The 22,572-nt window shown below is 41.6% G+C and overlaps 1 protein-coding gene across 1 annotated transcript in view; it reads left to right on the forward strand.

Annotated features, from left to right (window-relative positions):
- The first annotated feature begins 13,620 nt into the window (after window positions 1-13,620).
- si:ch211-130m23.3 (uncharacterized protein LOC558547 homolog) overlaps window positions 13,621-22,572 on the forward strand; it is a 62,664-nt gene continuing 53,712 nt past the window's right edge. The window contains 1 exon segment of the mRNA XM_039803297.1: window positions 13,621-13,830. Within this exon segment, the coding sequence (XP_039659231.1) occupies window positions 13,775-13,830 (56 nt within the window). The 5' untranslated portion in view covers window positions 13,621-13,774.

Genomic DNA, 22,572 nt, shown 5'->3' on the forward strand with positions numbered 1-22,572 from the left:
TGGAACCCCGTGGAACTGGAAAAAACTCACATTTAATATGACCTGCTTTTGTACGTCTGATAGTTGCTAAACTACCTCAGTGTTTAAGTCCATGCGAATATCTGATGGTCTTCGTAGGACTGTGAGGCGATCATCAGTGTCAAAAGCCTATGTTTGACAGGTCGAAAAAAAAGAGCTGCACAATGCATCTTTATTGTCTACACATAACCTTTTTTGCATTTATTTACTTGCATTCATTAATAAGGGCAGATTAAGATGTAAGAAACAATTGACAACTTGAAATAATACATTGTGTGATGATATTTGTGTTGTCTTTATGCCTCCATAGCAGATTTTATGTCAAATGACAAATCTTTGACTTTGACAAAACCCTGAGTTGTTATGTTATAGTGTGACATGATGATGAAGTCCTGAAGTAGTGAATGTTTCTTTTTGTGCTGTGAGAACATTGGCTCCTGAGGGGTAATGGGTAGCATGGTTTTGTGAAAGGCTGCTGGTTGTTGTAAATGTGGAAGTCTGATGTTGTTGAGTGTTTGGCACATTTTGCTATCAAGTAAGAGTCTTAGCAACATGATCTTTTGATGCAGATCTACATGCTGGACATTAACGTGTGTGAGTAACTTTGGCCGACTGCACTCACACACACGACCATTTATAATAGGCTTTGGCTTTAGCTGTCTCTGATAAGGGCACCTATCAGGTTTAGTTGAGCTCACAGTGACTTGACTTTGCCTGCCAACTCGGTAAACCAACCACACACAGTATGACGGCTGCATACACACACACACACACACACACACACACACACACACACACACACACGTTTATCTCTTCCATCTATCTCTTTATCTCATAGATATCACATCACATTGTTAATTGGATCATCCAGACAGCAGCGGGGGTATTTTGATCTAGCCGTGTCCAGTACTGGTGGGGTTTAACCTTATTTTTCGGTGTCTTGGTTGATTTCTTCTTCATGTTGTTTGTCTTTATCGCAAATTACCAAATGGATTTTTGGACTTTCTGAATCTCTTCAACAGTCCTCATCAGCTACCATAAAGAGGCAGCTGGTGTGTGCAACATGTTTCCCCCATCGTCAATGTTTCTGTACCTGTCAATTCTTCATACGAGCTCAATTCCTGTTTTTTTCCATCCCTTAATCAATCTTTGCGTAACAATTCATATTTTCACTATGTCACCCAGGTATAACCCTATTGTTTGTTGTACAGGAACAGAGTAAACATTTCACCTTATCAGATCTACATCCAAAGTGAAGTAAAAGAACCCAGAGGATAAGACGCGTTATTGATCTGTAGTTTCTACACACCGCCTCTCTCCTCTAGTTAATCCACAGGGTCAGCTCTAATGACATTGAGGAGCTCCTCTGGCAGTCGGCACTGCTGCCATTTGCAATTTAGATAGAGAGAAAGGAGAAGAGGAGGAGAAGGTGTATGGAGTTGAAAATGAGTGGGGAAAGTGAAGGAAGAGGGAGACGGGAGACGAACAGGAGGGCTGAAAAGAGTGTCAGGAAAGGAGGCAAAAGAGATTATGGATAAAAAGAACAGGCGGAAGAGAGACAGCAAGAGGATGGGTGCACTGCAGTAAAATGGTTTTGAAAAGGAAAAAAAATGAATAAAATAGAGTAGGTGGATTTGAATGAGAGAAAGTGAGAGACTCTACTGATTGGGTAATGCTGTGTCTCACACAATAAATACAATAAATACATTTGAGAGCTTTCGCTTAGTGCATAAATGAATAGTTTGACATTTTGGGAATTAACCTTATTTGCTTTTTTGCCAAGGAATTGATGAGAATATTGATACTTCTCTATGGCCCATTTACTGTAATAGCTATGAAGCTACCAGCTTAGCTTAGCATAATGAATGGAAACAGGGGGAAACCGCTAGCATGGCTCTGTCCGAAAGAAAAAGACTGCTGGCTACCTGCACCTCTTAAGCGAACAATACATTTTTCTTAATCGTCATAGTCAACTTCATGCTCTAATTGTCATTCATCTGGCATCTCAATAAATCTTCCTGGATCTCAAAGTCCGGACACCCTACAGCAGGCCAGTTTGTCAGTTAACCAGTTTATTAAGTAGTTTTTACATTTACCTTATAAGACAGAAGCAATAGTTTCCCCCTGTTTCCAGTCTTTATGCTAAGCTAAGCTAACCAAGTCTGCTTGTGGTAACCTCATATTTACTGTAAGAGTGCTATCAATTTTCCTATTTAAAGGTGCTGTATAGGTAGGATTGCGAAGATCCAACATCGACAACTTCTCAGTCCCTTCCCCCCTTTCTGCTAAAACCCAAAACTGTCTCCTAAGCCCCTCCCCCCACAATGGAGAATGAATGCATGTGCATGAGCAGTGATTGACACGCAGTTAGACACCCCGGCCCCTGATTGGTGCATCTGAACAGGGAGCGGTGGAGTTTTGCAAATCACACTACAGGTTATAGATGGTGCCAGAGGAGCTGGATTATTTTATTTTTATTACCTGCTTCATGTAGTTCTACTTGAACATATGGTCAGTTTACAAATATGACAGAAAATTAGTTTTATAAGTCTTACCTGCTGCACCTTTAACTCTTGACAAGAAAAGAGATAGGCTAAAACATTAAACTATTCCTTTACCCAAGATATGCAGGAACCTTACAGTAATATCTCACTGATGGAAACAATAAAGTTCAGAATGAAGCATCTTTTGATACCCAAAGTAAAACACTATACTATCTTGTGTTTAAATATTCAAGTCTTCCAATAAGGAGTATGTGAAGAGGAAAGGGTTAACTATGTCAGATTTGTGCAGTTATGTGCTTTTTTTCCCCTCGCACCCACTAAAAGAATTCCTGCAGCCAAACAGGAAGCCACAGAGGGAACAGTTGGCTACCCTAATCTTGTGCAGATCCTCTGATAGCTTTCTTCCCCACAAACAATACCAGTCAGGGCTGAGGAGGCTTTAGAGGGGTGTTGAAAGACCTGACAACCAGGCAGAGCCAAGATCTTTGTCACCCTCTGATCAACACTCAGACATGTTCATGTACTATCAGGAAAATATTTTAGTTTCTGTAAAACCGTCATGCCTCCCAATGTTTCACATCCTCCATTGTTTCTTTTCTTTCTCTTCTTCTCTCCTTTTTATGTAAAGTATGTAAAACGATTCTCTTTCAGGAGCACAGCATTTGTAATCTTTCTGTGTATCATCTGTTGAGTGTGTGAGAGAAAGAGTGTCTCTATTATTCTAAATCCACGTCTGTCTGTATGTTAATTCAGTAACAGTCTGTCCATCCATTAACTGCTATATACAAGTAAAACAATAGGAGAAGACATTTTTTTGCCTTAAAAATGTTACCACATGATGAAGTCACAGTGTAAGAATCCTTTTTTAAAAGAGCATCATAGTTAACTCACCCTTCGGCCAGACTTTAAAAGCTAATACTGCCACCATGATGTCATTACCACAGGGCCAATCCTACAGCTAATGAGTCAGGAACAGTATGCAATCTCAAAATATAGTCTACAAATCAGTCTCTGTCTGTCAGTCAGTCCGTCTTTCTCCCTGTGGTTAACACACAAACACCCCGACACACTAACACAAAGTGGAACCGCCAACCCACATGTTATATTCATGTCTAAGTTCATGTCTAAAGTAGTGCTCCATCTCAGAGTATAAGAGTTACCTCAGCCAAACAAAAGAGGTGCTTTGTTCCATCATCAGGCTAAATCCTCCCTCAGCAATTACCGTTCACCTTCCAAAGACCTCAGCCAGGAACAGAGCCACACTCTCTCTTTTAAAGCAGGCAGTGGAGCATGAAGACACAGGCGCTCACTCTTCTCTTTCAGTTGGCTCTACTGTAAGCTTTGAACAAAATGTTATGATTCTGCACTTCTGTTGGTGTCTGCAGCGGGTATTTTGTCCATGGAGAGCACATGTCGCTGTTGGATTAGGATTTTTGTGAAATATAATTGATACTTTGAGACAAATCTGTATTTGACTATGAGTGTTTGGCATTTAAAATAGAACAGTTAATGAATGGTGTGACATGACAGCAGAGAGAGAGAGATGTTGATTCACAGACATACTGGTATGATTTCAGGCATTGTGTAACTCTTAACTGTTGCTTTAAATTTTACACTCTTTCCCCGGATATTATTATTGCCCACTTAAGCCTATATATAAAATGGACCTTTCAAATAAATGTAATGTGAACTGTGATGTAATGTAATGTATGAAATAAAGAATTTATTTTCCTGATGCTGATCTCACAGAAGACCTTATTTATTTTGAGTATATATATATATATATATATATATATATATATATATATTTTTTTTTTTTGCATTAACATGACAATAATTTCCCTTGGCAGCAAAGCTTCCTACTCTGCACTTGCTCCTGATTGGCTACATGAATCTGTGTGCTAAGAGATTTGAGATGCCCACATTCAATACGACTAAATGCTAACATGCTAACTGTGACACTGCTAACTGCTAACTGGTAATATTTACCACGCTCACCTGTTCGCATGTTACATTTGCTAGCATTAAACACAAAGTAGCTATTTTGTCATAAACAAACGTAATGGACAAATAGACATTTTAAAATGATGGTGGTGCTAGATGGAAAGTTATGGGGTCATCAAAGTGATTACAAGTCATACTGAGGGAAACATTAATGTGTGTATGAAATGCAATTACAATCCATCCAACATTTCACTCAAAACGACAAAAGTCAACCTCATGGTAGCAATACAGGTAAAGTCATGAGGATTCTGTTCCAGATTTCATGGCAATCCATCTCATAGTTGTTAAGACATGTCACTCAAAAACAAAAAACCTACAGATGTAAAATGTGTCTGTGCAACTATCCACCCATGTCAGTCAATGTGAAATGTTAGAAAAGGTGTAAAATAAAGAATTATTCGTTAACTCCCTGGACTGCACTGATTGTGTGTGTCTTCCTACAAACACAAAAATGCAAGTGCAAAAAAACATGCACCCCATGCTTTAAAGTCCCAACTTGAAGCATTGCTACTGGAGAATTAGAGAGTTGTCTGTCAAACCTGGGTCAAATATTTGCCTTGAGCATATTTGCCTTGTTTCAAAACAAATCTTCCAGCCTATGACAGCGATCCTTGAAATCAAATCCAGTTGATCTCCCCTCTTAACTCCACTTTATGACCCAGTGAAGAAAGAGACGCCATCCCTTTAAGCCACTGTAGTCCTCCTGACTCTTACTCAACTTGTTCTCATTTCCTGTTTAAGGGGAATGCAGCTTGATCGCATTATGAGGCATTAAAACACCATAAAAGACAGGTTGTAATAAAAACTGAAAATGCCCTTTTTTTCCAGGAAACTGCCTGTGATATATATTTTGTCACATGATGTATGTTTGGGACCGCTCTCCCCTCCTGTCTCTCAACACACAGCCACTGTTCCTGCAGTTGTTTACATCAGGGCCAACGGGAGGCTTCCAGGCGCAAAGGGTCTGACAGTCCATCAGTGGAAGAAGGTAGTTAATATGGGCACACAACCTCTGTCCTGACCTTGATGCAGGACCATTCATCATCTAGGCTTAGAAAAGGGATGAGGTTGAGAGGTGTATCCAGATAGAGGACACTTTAACCCAGGTTAGAGCCTCTGCGTCCTAGCCAGTATACAGCTTCTGTCCCGACTTTCCTGAGTGAGAATCAATTAGTGCTGCTATTGTTATTTTAAAATAACATTAAAAATGTCAACACATTGGTGTAAAATGCATCAGCCCATTAAATATGTATCGGATTTAGTTCAGATTTGCATGCATATGAGAATATTAAAGACATATTATTTTGTAATCAGTTTCATCCAACCTCGCAAAAATGCTTGTTACTTTTTCCTCTTAAAAATGTATCCATAACTGCACTGTAACCTTACAATATAATTAGCATTTCATTTTGCACTACTTGCACTATACCTCACATGTATGTACAGTATAAAAAAGTCCCCCACTTCTGTTAAGTTACGTTAGTTAAGTGTGTGTGTGTGTGTGTGTGTGTGTGTGTGTGTGTGTGTGTGTGTGTGTGTGTGTGTGTGTGTGTGTGTGTGTGTGTGTGTGTGTGTGTGTGTGTGTGTGTGTGTACCACCTGAAGAATGCCCACAGTACTGTCTGTTCTTTCATTTAAGCATCTTTGGAGAAGTCTGGCTCGGGGTCATCTCAGTATTGCAGATCAGAGAGTGTGCTTTTGGCTGGCGGCATAAGAAGTGTTGTTTCTTTTGCTCACATGCACACGCATGCACACATACACACACATCCAATCCCCACGCTCCCATTTTGTTTTTTTGGTAGCACTCATCTGCAGCCTTATTACCCAGAGTCCTCTGCAGCAGCCCAACCGGCGCTCCGCTGCTGGAGTGTTCTGTTAGTCACATCAGCACCCAGCACACGCTCAACCCAGCTCAGATCATCAGGAATTTCACCGATGGAAAAGCTGCCCAGAATTCAGAAAAAGGCTGTGCATACATCTAATTGTGATGGAGTTTTCCACCCCGGCTAAACTGCTCTTTTTTATCTATTCAGTCCCAGGATGAAATGCTGTTTCATCTCACTAGTGTAATTAACTGCCGAAGTAAAATCTTCAATACATAACAAAAGTCTATTTTTGCATGTTCAAATCAGGCTGCTTTTGTTTTCTGCCCTCTTAGGTATATTCAATCATCATGACAAATTTTGACTATTTAGTGATGATTACAGTGGCTATAGGGCTTTTTGAGTTTATATTTACATCTGCATCATAACCATTAACACCACATCTCATTTTATTTATTCAGTGGCATCACTGCATATAACTCATCAAAATAACGTGATATCATCTGTATGATTTGTGAACATCTGTTTAGTAGGAATGCCAGAGGCCTTTTTCGGAATAAGCCATTTAACAGCTGCCTAATAGCTGTATGAATCATCATAGTCAGTAAAATGTCTAACAAATCTAACAAATACAGGGTATGCTCTTCTCTCTAATGTAGAAGTTTAATTTCTTATGTCTCTGTCTTTTAGAGGTGCTGAAAGCCTGCATGTGAACAACCTATTACAATTTTTAGTATGTCAGCCAAATTGAAAACAAATATGATTGAATCAGAGCCACATACGCAGAATCTTCAACACCATTATAGACACTGCTACTGTGTCTAAAAGTGACCAGTAGGCAATAGATAACCACTGAAAAACACATACAGTACACATCATTGCATCTCTGATAAGTTCCTTCTTGAATCGCAGTTCAAGTCAAACACACATCGGTTGGTTGATTCCCTGCAAAGAACTGACAGGCTATTTGCAAACAGGCATTCATCCTTTGAGTCAACTAGCATCAGGACAGAAGAGTAGGCACAGCAGGGCCTACATTTTCAGGACCGCTAAACTTTAGATGTCTGTTAAATCAGCAAAACATAGAATGTTACTAGACATGCTTATTAGGATGTTTGCATCTCTTGCTCTCCTGTTGCATCAGCGGTTGAAAGCAAACATGTTTTTTTTTTCCTTGAATGCCAAGTATATCTCACAGCCTAGCCTGGATGATCTTGAGGCTGCAGTATTTCCATGTTGATTCCTGTTAGATAAACTGTGTGACCAGTTTGTAAGTTGCTTCTCGTTTACACTGCTAATTCGATTACACCCAGAGGCAAGTTGCTTGTGTAGACCATATTAGAAGTGCCATTTTGCTTATGAAAGCAATTTCTAAATTGTGTAGCCAGTCTTAGGGTGGGATTTGTAACTTTTTCCACCATTAACAAAACCCCTGGTTGGGACACCCTCTTCATCAGCAGAGAGGAGGGGGAGGAGACAACAGCAAATGTTGTTTGGAGCAGGCAGTTTCAAGACGCCCCTGGACCAGAGGAGACTGGGACCAAAGAGTTTTATTTATTTTCTCCTGTCTACTATGTATGTGTTTGTGTTGTACATGTGTGAGCCTGCATGCACACATTTGACAATGTGATTCCTCCTTGGCTATGTGTATTGCAACAGCATGTGATGTATCTGTGTTGTGTGTGGTACTGTGTATACAGTGTCTGTCTGGCACTTGCAGGGCTGAGAAGACTGTAAATCAGCCTCTTCTAGTCTTTCAAGGTAGAGCATTTTCTGCAAGGGGGAACAGACGTGGTCCATTTCAGCGCAGGTCGAAGTGGTGCGGATGGTGAGGCGGTGTAAAGATCTTAAGGTGCAGAGGATACTGCAGCTGCATGCTGTGTGAAGTAGAATAACAGAGGGTAGTTTCCATATTTCAACCTGCTTGCAGCTCAAAGCCTGTTTACATATTACCGTATGCTAATAGTGAACCTGTGCTGTTTTATTTTTTTTTACTTTGACTGAAAAATAAAATACATCACATTAAATAAAAGTGGGCCACAGGCATTGTCACCATTCTATCATCACTTCGCCGTCCACTTTAGAGCGCCATTGTTGAACAGTGATATAGCCTCAGTCCTGACATCAAAAATGATTCATCTGCAAACAAAAACACAGTGTGACAAGGTGTACTATTGTTAATGCTAAATTATTTACTGAGCCACAAGCTTTTGTAAACTTCAGCGCCAATTAATCTCAAGAACCTCTTTTGTGTGAGAGCTTAATCGTTTGCTAATTAGCGTCCTTGCTAACAGACACTCTCAGTGGAAATATACGATTACATAGCCCATTGACAGGCTCAGTAAACAAAGGCTGTTTGCCAAACTGCCAAAGCAGTTGTTGTAAAGCTGGAGAGGGGCACATCTATCATTTGTCTGTGTGAGTGTGCATGCATTTAAGTGTAAAATGACTCTGACTCTGTGACAGAAGATACAGCAGAGAGAGAAAGGGAGGAAAACAAAGAAGAAGAGTGTGATTGTTGGGTGCATTTTGATTTCACTCTGTAGCCCAGAGAGATTGTGTGTTAACCTGATTTGAGTGAACGTGTTGGTTTGTTTGTAAGGGACAGTGCTGAGTCCGACGTCTAGACACACTGGAATAGGTGACCTCAAACAGATGGCTTGGTGATGCAAAACTGAGAGTGGTGGGTGGACTGAGAGACGGAGAGAAAGAAAAAGGAGAGAGGAAGAGAAGGAGATGGAGGGGAGCAGTAAGAGTGATGTTATCTGACAGATGCAGGTATGTTGTTTTTGTGACCAGTGGTGGAAAGTAACTAAGAACATTTACTTAAGTATGGTATTTAAGTACCACTTGTAGCCTACTTTTGAGTATTTCTATTTTAATGCCACTTTATTCTTCTACTCAATTTCATTTCAGAGGGGAATATTGGGCTTTATACTCCACAGCTATATGATAATCTTTTTAAATGCAGTGCATTTTAAAATTTTAAACCAGCTGTTACCACTCCTTTTTGATATGCGATATTTAGTAACTATTTGGGGGCCCTTATGTTTCAGATGTCAGTGAGTTGTTAGCACTTCCGCCAAAGAGACATTACCCTGGTTTCATTTAAATTATCGCTCGAGGCCAAAAAAAGGTAAAATGGTCCAAATATTTCATATCAAAACTTAACATTAGTAAATAGTCCAAAAAATTTAAGACAGTTTTGTGTTTTTGCTCTTTCTCTCCCATTTATGATGTCACAATCTCTCAGATTTATCCTTTAGAGGGGGTCTGTCCCCAAGGTTGGAAACCACGGCAGTAAACTACCTAACTGTATGCAAAGTAATCGAAAAAGAGCTTCCCCTTTACTAACTGCAACAGAAAAATGCTGCCTCAGATTGATGCAACAATATTAGTAATGGAGTAGTTTTACTTTGTAGTAATTTTACTGTAGTAAAACAATAATCCTAGCACTTTTTCCATCCCTGGCTAGAATAGTCTTTCTACTGATAAACAGAGCTACAATAACCAGAACTTCTTGCTTGTATCTGTTTCACTCTTCTTCTTCCTCCTCCTGCTGTTTCACTTGGTCCTCCAGTCTTTATCCTCAAGGCTTGTGAGATCGGAGAAAGAGGAAAATTATTAACAGAAACAAAGCATTCACAGTGTAATATACAGAGGTGGAGCTGGAAACCTAGATGTTGTAAAACATATTCTAAAATAACATTTGGAAAAATGAGTGGGATGATTTGTCTCATCCTCACTTTTCTCTCTCTCGCTCTCTGGATCAGATCATTTGCTCTCCTGACTGAAGTTGTGCTTTTCAGTGATGGAGTGTAACATGCTGGGGCTTAGTTCTGATTGTCACCACAGGCCCACAGATTACATGGGGCCACAGTCAATGGGAAAAGAGCTAAATCCCCTATGATGGAGTACATCAACCAGCCTGCCTTCCAGGCATCCAGCCAGTTAGGAAACCTGCTAGTCAGTCAATCCATCAGTAGTCAGTCAGTCAGTCAGTCAGTTGGTCAACGAGCCGGCCAGTCCATCAGTCAGCCAAAATGTCGCCAAGTTTATCAGTCAGTAAGACAGGTTTCACACCGTGAACTCTATAGTACTGCTTCCTTTCCCTGAGGAAAACCATGTTCAGGAAGATAGGAAACTGAAAAGAGAATGGAGAGGATGCAGATTCTACATCCTCTCCTTATTTATTTTCTTATTTATTATTTTTTTCAACAATGTAAAGTATAATGTTGTACAATGTAAAGAAGTATAAGATACTATATTTTATTTACATTGTTGAGCATTATTTTTTTTGTGAAAAATCCATTAGAAAACAGTCAGAAAACAATGCCCATCCCGAATCCCAGAGCTAAAGGTGATGTATTTTATTAAAATAAATTTTAATTTCAAATGTAATTTTTAATAATGATATGAACCATAGAAAGGCAGTGAGCAAGTGATACTAGTAAAAGTTTGCCATATTTGCTTGATGAATGAAAAATAATCCATTATCAAAATTGTTGTTGATACATTTTCTGTCCATCAACTAAACCATTTATCGAGGAATTATTTCAGCTTTTGTGATGTTCATTGATTTTTTAGTATTTCTCCTTGCCAACTGGTGTTGTTATCTGAATAAGCATAATTTGGGAGCAGGTCCCTGTCTTTTCATACCAAGGCAGCATGATATTTGATTTTAATCACAATTTTGCAGACAGGAATTAAGTGGATGAAGGAGTAGCAGAAATACGGGAGTGTGCGTGTGTGTGTGTGTGTGTGTGTGAGTGTGTGTGTGTGTGTGTGTGTGTGTGTGTGTGTGTGTGTGTGTGTGTGTGTGTGTGTGTGTGTGTGTGTGTGTGTGTGTGTGTGTGTGTGTGTGTGCAAAAACAAAGGGGGAAGGGAAGCTCTGTACTCAGTAGAGGCTAACTGTTCATTAGGATCAGAGCACCGTGTCAACTCAGCATAGAAAATGGGCTGGCAAATGATCTTTACCTCCTCCACTTACAACTCTCCTATTATCTGGAGCTATCTATCGATCTATGTATCTATCAACTATCTAACTATCTATCTATCTGTCTACCTATCTATCTATCTATCTATCTATCTATCTATCTATCTATCTATCTATCTATCGATCTATCTATTTATCTATTTATTTATCTATTTATCTATTTATCTATTTATCTATCTATCTATCATCTATCTATCTATCAATCATCTATCTATCTATCTATCTATCTATCTATCTATCTATCTGTCTGTCTATCTATCTATCCATCTATCTAATCCCAGCCTCTGTAATGAGGATGGTGACAGATCATTGAATAAATGCATATATGAATAACATGATATTACCTGAACCATCTGAGACATAACAACAAACAGGTGACCCAATCAGATCAGGTCTGATCTGATCTGATTTGACTTTTTTTTCACAACATAACCTGTTAACCTTTAAATTGTTTTCTCTCTCTCTCTCTCTCTCTCTCTCTCTCTCTCTCTCTCTCTCTCTCTCTCTCTCTCTCTCTCTGCTATCTATCTCTCTTCCTCATTCTTTCTCACCTTCTTTCTCCTCCTCCTCCTCCTCCTCCTCCTCCTCCTCCTCCTCCTCCTCCACCACCATCCTCTGGAACACATGGTTATCGCCTGCTAGTGGTTGTCATGGTGATCGACCCTGGGGGACTCATCCCAAAACCAAAAGTTCTGCTTGTCTGAAATAGAACCTCCGACTCTCTCCAGGGGGAAGGGGGTTCATTTGGCACATGGGGAGGCAGGGAGAGTGAGATAGAGAGAGAGACAGAGAGAGAGAGAGAGAGAGAGAGAGAGAGAGAGAGAGAGAGAGAGAGAGAGAGAGAGACGGAGAGACAGAGGAGCAGGAGGGAATGAGGCAGTGTGCATCCATTCCAACTGGGTCACAGCACGGGAGCATTGCGTAAGCATAAACACTGCTGCCCCTGTGCTATGCCCTTAGCACACGCATGCATGTACGCACGCTTGCACACACACACACACACACACACACACACACACACACACATACACACACGTACACACACACACACTGTGTCTTTCCAAAGCTTACTACTGTCTGGGAATCAAGTGTTTTGTAAGACAGTCTGTAGTGATTTTCAGGTCCTGAATGGCACCAAGCATTGGTCCATCTCTATTCTCTTGTGCTCTTTCTTATAGTGGATTTGCCATAAGTACATTGTGACAGTGGAGTGAACCCTCCTCTCTGTTAGCTGCCAGACTGAGACAGCAGCATGACGTAGCACTTCTTGCCTGCTGCATATCCAAAACACACACACACACACACACACACACACACAATGTTCTGTGAAGATGTTTTCTGCAGTCATGGTGACCTCTGTGTTTTTGTAAAAACCTGTGTCATTCCCATGATCATCAGCACTCCTATCAACGTGTGAGGCCTTTAGAGGATTCCACCTGTTGAAGAAACTTTACTGATCATCCTCAATGTCCTACTGCATTTATCTGAAACTGAAGTATCAGTGGTTTTCCCAAACATTTCCTCTTGGCGGTGGAGCAGCTGCACAGTGGCAGTGCTACAAGCATGTATGTACAGGAAGGCTTCTTTTGTGGCCACATCTTCCCACTGTGCACCCTCCCTGTGCATGCTGGGTATATTGTTTACAGGCCCTTAGTAGTGCTTGTCTGTTCCCAACATGCTCTGCTCCACACGTTTGGATATCTTAACACTTTGGTAAATAAAAAGTAATGCAAATGCACGTCGTATTTGCGAGACTTGTTTGCGCAGTGCGCTGTGTTTGTGTGTGTTTGTGAGTGTTTGTGTGTGTGTGTGTGTGTGTGTGTGTGTGTGTGTGTGTGTGTGTGTGTGTGTGTGTGTGTGTGTGTGTGTGTCGGTAGAGGGTGTGATTGTCTATAAAGGAACAGCCAAAGCCAGTTGTTTCAAATCCTAGTTGGACGGTTTCAAATCGCCCCCTTGCACTGAGAGAGGAGAATAGAGGGAGGGGGTGCAGATTGTGTGTGTGTGTGTGTCAGTCTGACTACATGTAAGGAGAGCTATTCCAATCAGGGAAGGGATGGGAGAGACGCTGACAGACAGACAGACAGATGACAGACAGACAGACAGACAGACTTCAGACAGACAGACTGGGAAAGCAGAGGGAAAGAGAGACAGAGAGACAGAGAGACAGAAAGACAGAGAGAGAGAGAGAGAGAGAGAGAGAGAACGAGAGAGAGAGAGAGAGAGAGAGAGAGGTGAGGGGTGGAGCTATTCTGTAAGGGGCGTGGTCAAGGAGCTGTCACTCACTTGCGGTTGCCATGGCGAGCGGGCGGTCCTGAACAGCGGGACATCCAATGGGAGACGACGCTGCTTGTGTCACCATGGTGACGGGGCTGTGCCCAGGGAGGTTGTGATGGGTTGACAGGTGCGTGACAATCGGAGCTCTCTGCAAGCATGTACGCCAAAGGCAAGAGTAGCAACGTGCCGTCCGACAGCCAAGCCAGAGAAAAGTAAGTTTTATTTATGGGGGAGGAAACCGCGGCTGTGAGGGAAGTTCATGAGCGGCCAGGGGCAGTCACACACGGAGCTGCGATAGGGGAGGGCGCACGGCGCTCCGCTCAGCCTCACGGAGCTCTCTGCTCAGCGCTCTGCGAGGCTGGAAAAGTTGACTGCTTCATTTATTTGAAGGAAGATCGACATTTCGTCGGCGGGTTTTTTACTGTAATTAGACCGAGTCATTTAGACTGTAACACGTCGTTTAACTGCTTAATCCTGCTGGTTAATTGAAGGATTTTCTTCTTCTCTTGTAATGTCTTGCATTTCTGTGCTTGTTGTCTGTTTCATATAAATATTCATTTTAAACACTGATTTGTAAACGTGCATCTGTTTGCGTGTATTTTCTACACGTGCAGACCTATTTAACTGTTCCGACTGAGTAGCCCAACGATTTAGCAGTTTTGGAAACATGCGGAGCGAAACTAGACATTCTCCACCGTGTGTCGGCGCAGTGGAAGCGGCAGCAAAGTCCCCGCATTTGACTGCTCGCAAGCCGCTGCGCGTTTTGAGGTGTCGCTTTTCAAAGAGACGGTGTTGCGTTTTAATGCCACGCTCCTTGAGTCCAGTCACCGCTACAGTAGATGAGATTTGTGACAGCAGACGGTCATCTTGTGTCCACATTTGGCGAGACATGCACAGTCGATTGTTTTTTTAAATAGCCTAGTTGGTCATATAGATGAGAAATCAGCCTACAGCAAATTCGTTATACATATCAAAGATAAGCGTTTTTAATGGAAATGTTTGTCATGGCTGTGCTGTGCTTTCTGACTATTGGCAGGGTTAACAGACAGAGAACAGAGTTTGACCCATAATGGAACTAATTAGGCTTTTTTCATATCAGACAGGAGCTTTTACATTGTAAAATTTAGGTCAGTTTTGGAGATGGACAGGTCAGTGACAGTAGAATATAGTTTAAATTGAATTATAAGGTTATTACAAATACCTAAATTCATAAAAATGTAAAATCTGTATACAATTTGGCACATTATCTGTTTGTGCTACTTTTCAACACTACACCTTATCAGATGCAATGCATGAGATGTGAAAACTAAAACTAGATGCACAGAATAGAATAACAGATCCTGTGTGAGAGCGCTTCAAGGTGAAGCCCCTGTTCAGTTGCGTTCAACCAGGCATGGCTGCTCAGTACTTTTTTGGATGCTCAGGGTCAGCTGGTCAGCGAGCAGGGACCATAGATCAGCACCCGCTGGGAAGGAGGAGCAAGTATTTATTGATGAAATGACTTTGACTGTGACTGATAAAGGATTCAGAGAGGGAGAGTCTTATAGTATGATACAAAGATAAACTGCATTAAACTTGTATTTCTCAGTTGTTGCCATCTATGAGAGTCATTTAAGATTATTTGTCCTGGTAATATGTCCATAAAAATAGATTAATTGTCTCTATTCTACCTCTATTCTGTCTTTTAAATCCAGTTCGCTTTTGTTTATCAACAGTGTGATTGAGTGTTCAGCTTCATCCCTTGAGCCCCATTCTTTATCCCCCAATCGATACGAAAAGGATAGGACTAAGCAGTGTGGCTCTGGAACTCTTCCTCCAGGCCTGGAAGATGCTCTTTATGAACACATGTAAGCATGTGTGTGTAAACATGTACTGTATGTGATAAGCTTTTCTGTTGGGAAACCACAGCAGATACGTATTCTGTAGAAGTGTTACTTAGGTGTCCCCCGACACCTATGATGTCAAGACTTCAGTTAAAATTTTCAGACGTGCTGTGTTAACATGGCCTATAAGTGGGTTGCCTGTCTTTAAAGGAAACTTCTTGTTCAAAGATGATCAAAGATCTGTTAAATGAGCAACTTGGGAGGTTTAACATGCAGGGACACCTGGCTTTGTGTGACTGAAATCATTTTGTGTTATTGAGCATAAGTCTCAATTCATTAAATGAACCATCTACAGTGGTATCTTATAATTTAATATAATAATCCAATAATATATTGGAGATTAGTCTTTGATATCCAAACAGGCGAGATCTTTCCTGCGGACACTACGTTTCCCACTTTCATATCTCACTTTCTGGGATCACATTACATTTAGACTTCTGTGTTGTTGCAGATCATCTTCTTATCTGTGTTTACATTTCAAGGCGAGAGTTGATGTTCCATTAGGTGTTAATGCCAAGGCCACAACAAAAGAAAGGACTGGGTGACAAGAAAACACCAGATAAGAAAGGCTCTGAAAAGGCAAAAATCAGGCGAGGCAGAGTTTCATTTGTCTCTTAACAAGCAGCCCTGTTTATCAGTGGCGTGTATCAGAGAAGCAGAGCAGGCCCAGCGCCGCCGAGTCTTCAGTTGTTTCTCATTTCTGCAGCGCAGCGGGGGATCAGCGAGTGGGAGAGACGGAGGGCAACAGCAGATTGAGGGGAAGAAGGAGGAGGGGAGAGAGCAGGACTGAGGGAATTTGCTGGATCATTAGTTTACATTGTTGTAGTATTGACCTCAGGATGGAACCCCGCAGACACGGGGCTCTGGCAACTCGCCAGTGTAGATGTAAAGGAGCTCTAAATGCAACTGACCTCTGTGCCACTGTTCACTGCTGTGTGTGAAACAGCAGAGATACAGTAGATAGTTGGAAGAGATAGACGTGTGTGTGTGTGTGTGTGTGTGTGTGTGTGTGTGTGTGTGTGTGTGTGTGTGTGTGTGTGTGTGTGTGTGTGTGTGTGTGTGTGTGTGTGTGTGTGTGTGTGTGTGTGTGTAATACAAATCTGTGTCCTTGCTACAGATCATTTTGGGAATGCACCTTTTTGCCTCAGCCGGTTAATATATCACCGATTTCTAAATGTTTATCTGTTAGTTTTGCAGTTTGCAAACTTGGAGATAAAAACTAATATAGCGGGATAAAAATCTTGCCTCAGGAGACTCACAATATCACTTTTTAAAAGATCCCACATTAAACGCTGTATAGAGGTGTTGACTACAGTATGCAGGATCTGCCAAAGGTTACCAAACTAAATAAAGGAAGCTTCATTTTCTCTCTCTGTAGAAACTGTGAGGACACTTCAGTTAAGTTCTTTGTTCTTGATATGAAAAACGTTCAGACATAGGTATAGATATTCTGCATGTAGAATCATTGTAACATACAACAGCAAAACATTCTATTTATGTTATTAAGTTATAGATTGTTATAAAAATATACTTTGATTGTTTTCTCCTTCATAGAAAAATGTTGCATGTTAAAATACACCAAAGGGAATTATGCCTGAAGAAAAAATATTTTTCTTAAATTATTATTAAGCCCATGTACCTCTCATTTCTCCAGATTATATATCCTTTGCTGCATAAATAATGTACTAAGAAAACACCTACTGCACAAAAATCAAAAAAACATGTGTCTATAGACACATGTTTCATGAAGTACACTAAAGACGTGGCTAAAGCTGTTATCACTTATTGATTTCCTTTATTTAATCCGTACCCTCTACAGAAGAGGATGTGCAGATGAAGAGAAGCAAGAATAGGGAAGTTATGTTTTAAAAAATGTGTTTACCCAAATCATGAATGCAAACACATTGTCTCACTTACTCCTAATGCTATCAATGCTACAGAGATAGTTCAGGTTGGACGGGCCACAGTTGTGAGATATCTGCTTCTGAAAAGTGCAGCGGCACATCAGTTCAATAAAGGTGAATGGAATTTTCTTTTTGTTGTTCAAAGCTCTAAAAACTCACCAGAAACATTTCTGTGCAGAAACAATGTCCCTGACCTAGCCATCAGTAGCTTTGATTAGGACCATTTCTTAAGTAATAAAGTAGTTCCAGTCACAAGCAGTTGGCAGCGAGATGTATGGATTATGCTTAGCTAGGTGCTGCACCACAAATATTTATTTGTTGACCCTTTTTAAAAGTCTAAGACAACATAGATATGCAGTCTTTACACCTATGTGCCTGTAGTGAAAACCCTATGGGTCTCAGACTGCAACACTGTTCAGCTCTCTTCTCTCTCTCTCTCTCTCTCTCTCTCTCTCTCTCTCTCTCTCTCTCTCTCTGGCTGTACCTGTGTTACGGTCTGCACTTGATTTTGATTCGGAGTGACAGTACACGACCACTGACTGTGTACTGCAGTTGTTCAGCGAGTGTAGGTTTCAGTCACTGGCAGTAAGAGGACGCATTCCACATAGTTCTGGGGTTGTGGTCCTGAATGAGTTGCATTGCAGCGCATAGTACACATTCCTTATTCTTTCTTTTCTGTGTGTGTAATGAATCATGGAACAAACACTGCCTAAAAATAAAACACACACATGCTTGCAAGTCTTCTCCCTTCTCTCGATTTCTCTTGGATTTAGACATACAGTAGCACAGTTCTAGTTTTGTGGAAGTTTTCCTAGAAAGTACAACCTGTGTTTTATCTGTTTTTTACTCATCAGATTAATATGCAGAAACTGTAAACTCACAGTTATGAAAAGTCCAACTATCATAAGTGCTGTTGTTGTTTAGTCTGTAGTTCAGGTTCCAACTATAAATCTGGTGCAGACTTAAGCATTTATAGTGCTGTCAGAATCACCATTCTGCACACATACGTACACACACACACACACACACACACACACACACACACACACACACACACACACGCACACACACCGCTTCTTCTGAACCGAGACACCTCAGAATCCTGCCAGGAGGCTGCCAATGCAGCATTGCGCAGACTGAGGCAAAGCAGTGCATGCTGGGAGTGTTTATCCGACAGAAGAAATTCAGGCTGCCACTCTGGCTCTGACAGTGAGTCGCATTACAGGAGAACTGCAATAAAAATAGAGCAGTATCTCACACACATGCTCACAATGCCTTGCATCGACTGTGCGGGGAATCTGATTTTGTCTGTGCCAGCTGCCACCTTATGAATGTAATTGATGAGTTTTTTGTTTGTTTACTACATTTCCGTGTCCTTGAGAAATGATAGAGGTGCACTCATTAGAGGAAAGAGAGAGTGGGATCATTTGTTAGAGCATGAACAAAGGAAATGTAGCCAGGGGATAAACACATGTTGCTGGTCAGCTTGGCGGGTGAAATGAGAGGCTGAGTATGGAAAATGAGCATCAAATTAACAAATGTAAAATGTGACTCAAGTTCAACAGTTGAGAGGTTAAAAAAGAAGGACTGAAGAAAGAAAGATCTAAAGGGAAAGGGAGAGGTTTTGTGTCCAGGTCTGACAGGGTCAGGTGACCTCATGGTCTAATGCTCCATGAGATGTGTGTTGGACCTCTGCACTCTACACACATCTCACTCTCTGTGGATCACTTACACTGGTAAGTGGCCACACCTGGTTCTGTTGGCCTAAGTCCAGCGACGGAGTAAAAAGCCACAGCGAGAAACCCTTAACCCAAACATAAGAACCACACGGTGGGCCTCAGCTTCAGCTAAGTCGACAGAAAACAATATAAAAGTGCCTGATAATGCGTGTGTATCTGTACGCTCTTTGCCGCTTTGGGGCAATAGAGAGCACACTGCGAGTATAAGTCTGTAAGCCCATCTGAGCTGTCTGCTTACAGCACTTTCCCCATATGTTTCATCCCTCAAAATCAACCTCCATCTGTCTGTCACGCTGCCTGTGTGAATGTGAACTACAACATCCAGCGATCATTATACGGCTAATAGCCTCTCTGGCTCTCATGGGATGCTTGTGAACAACTGAGAGAACACAGAGAACTGTCACTGCACTGTTGTCTCTCCGCAACACTGAGGGTCAGTAAAAGATATCGACTTAAAACTGCTGTTGATGTATTTAATCCTCACAGCATTTTAGATTAGCATCAGTCTGGGATTACAAGAAAACCGGAGAAGAAATGGAGCTCTGACAGGTTTTCCTTTTTTTCTTTTCAGGGTACAGAGCTGTCTTCAAACGAAAGTGATGATGACAGTTTGACAAGGCCCTGATAGAAAACACTTTTTAACTTGCTGAACACATAGAGGCTGTTAAAAGTCCTCTTTAATCTGCTGGCATCCCTCCTAGTCTCTCTCTTATCCCCGCTGCCAGAGATGTAACTTGCCACAGAACTGCTATCAAAGCAGCAGCCTCTTATTGAGCTGTGTGAGCCGGGGGGGAGACAGCCTCTGATCGACGCAGGCAGAAAGAGGGGTGACGTGTCAATCAACAGAGAGGACCCTGTAGAAGGCATTCTCACAGGACGTCGCCTTGGGGTTCTTGAGAAGGATCGACGTGACAAAAGGCCTCCGTCGGCATCAGATAGCATGTGGGAAAGAAGGGGAAGAGAGGAGGAGAGGGCACAGCATCCTCAAAGTCTTTTATCACTCCCTTCAAAAGACGGAGGGTACGGATGAGTGAGTTTATCACCCAGTGTTGGTCCCTTCAGACCCCATGGGTGTCCCTGAATGCTTCTGTTTTGATTAGGAACACACAATCACATCATACTTTTCTTTTTCTCGCTCTTCTCTTCTCTTTTGTCTTCTCTTCCTTTCAAGGGACCCACTCCTCCTCTCTGCAATAGTTACAGTGTATCAGGTTTATCTTTGGGATTGAGATACTGACATTTGGGGAGTGTGTGACATGAAGCAGAGAAGGGGGGCATTTCATCGTATGCTTTGTCGACCACGACTGTAAAGTGCGATCCATGCTGTCAGGCTTTGTTCACGGTGTTAGTGGTAGCACTTGTGGTTTTGTTAGGTAGTTTTTGTTGTTGCCCCTGGTGACACCAAATATGCACGGCTTTGCTCCAAACCACAGCACAGTGGAGACGCTCCCTCAAAGCGCTTCCTGTAACCTGAGAGTTCCAGCCAAAAGTAAATGCTGTCGGTGGAAACAACACTTACTGTCTACAGGCTCCGTTGAGAAAAGCCCTTCTTACTGCTTTTATTTTTCTCATTACTGAAACATAAATTAGTTTAGCACCCTCATTTATTTAATTTATCTGTCCAGTATGATAGTATGTTTGTGAAATAGTCATATTTTCCCCTATGTTTTTGGCCATAACTCAAGAATTCCTACACTAATTATGACAACATTCCACACAAATGTCTATTAGGATAAAATTATGAAGTGATGCCATTTTATATACAATAGGGTAACGTAGGAAAGCTTTTTGCACACCTCTTTTGTCGGGCATGTGCGTTGGATATGATCAAAAGTAGCAGATCAGAAGCTTAGAGTTTCGGTCTTAGACCTTCATCAGGTAAAAATATACGATAGGGTCAAAGGTCAACTTCACTGGGATATCATAATTCTTTGCAAAAACGCCTTTCTGGCCATAATTCACTGCCAGAACTCAGGAACAGAAGGGGAGACATTTAGTCGGATACTGAATTGGTGATACTAATCTTTGGTGTGTTTGATTGTATCTTTGATTGTATAGTCTTCTGTGCTGCCGGGTTGAAGATCGACATAACATGACATAAGTCAGCTGTCACACTCACTTTTACTGTATGACAGCTGGCCTTGTGTTCCCCAGCGTGGTTTAACTTGCATTGCTACTGTAAGGGCCATAGTGTAAGTGCAGATGCTGCTGTGCCTCCCCTGCCTGCCAAGTGTAGTGGAGGTTGGTTAGAGGCCTCTTTGCTGATATTCCTCCATCATTGATATGCAAGCTGCATCGCACAGGCGCTAGCGCAAGGTTAAGCATGCGTGACGGCCAGGCTTAGGAACTGCTTCAGACTCTCTTTCTCTCTCTGTATCCCTCTCGCTCCTGCACACACACATATTCTCTTAGTGTGCCGTCTCTCTGCATAGCCCTCAGTTCTTCTGTGTCTTGGCCTCAATTGTCCCTTGTCTTTTTTGTGAAGTTAAGCCACAGAGTTCTTCACTTTAATTATCTATAAATGTAACGTCCTTACATGACCACATACAGGCGGCCTGTCTTCTGATCCCTATAAAGTCGTCCATGACATCCCCCCCGCCCTGAATTCAAGGCAGTATATCCTCTCGCTTAGGATTTAAATCTCTGACATTGAGTTCTTGACTTTTTAAGGTCCACTAAATGCCATTTCTTAACCATAGGGAAGCAGGAAGTATACATGAGTGACACAAGGTGCAGAGCAGGCAACAGTGGTACAGTACATGTCTTTTCTCTTTTCCAATTGTGTTTTTTTTGTTATTAAATGGTATTATTAATTTAAAGACCTCTGCATAAATTTTACTTGTAATTTATACTTCTTCATGTTGCAGCACGATGTATTTCTTTGAATGCTTAGTCATTTATTTATACTTCCTCTCGAGCCTCTGTGCAGGCCTTAATAGCCTCACATTCTTCCCTAAATTGCTCTAGATTGCCTTCATCTATATCAGTTTCTTTTATCTTATCTCAAAGCTCTGTTGTTCAAAAGAATAGAGGCTCATTAGAGCCCATAGGAAGGAATTCTAATCCTATAAGATTAGAGCTATGCACTCCTCCCAGTCGTCTCCTTCTCTCTCTGGTTTTGTTGGAGTTGCTGCTGATTGTGGAATGTTGCATTGTGTGAGCTGAACAATGACGCTGTGTCGCTGGCAGGAGAGGGGAGTGTCCCGGGCCGTCAGATCCAAGGTCCCGCATACTACTGTACAGGGACAGGGAGGCGTGTTATGGCAGCTAGGAAACACCTCAGCCCAGGTGTGTGTGTGGTGTGTGTAAGAGAAGTAGATGGTCCTAAAGTAAAACTACTCAATCTACCTGAAAATGGTGTGCACAGCAACATGATTGTGTGAGGTAATCCCTCCCCCAAACAGTCATTGTCCAATCAAAGAACATAA

The sequence above is a fragment of the Perca fluviatilis genome, chromosome 6 (genome assembly GCF_010015445.1).
Source record: "Perca fluviatilis chromosome 6, GENO_Pfluv_1.0, whole genome shotgun sequence".
Lineage (NCBI taxonomy): Eukaryota > Metazoa > Chordata > Actinopteri > Perciformes > Percidae > Perca > Perca fluviatilis.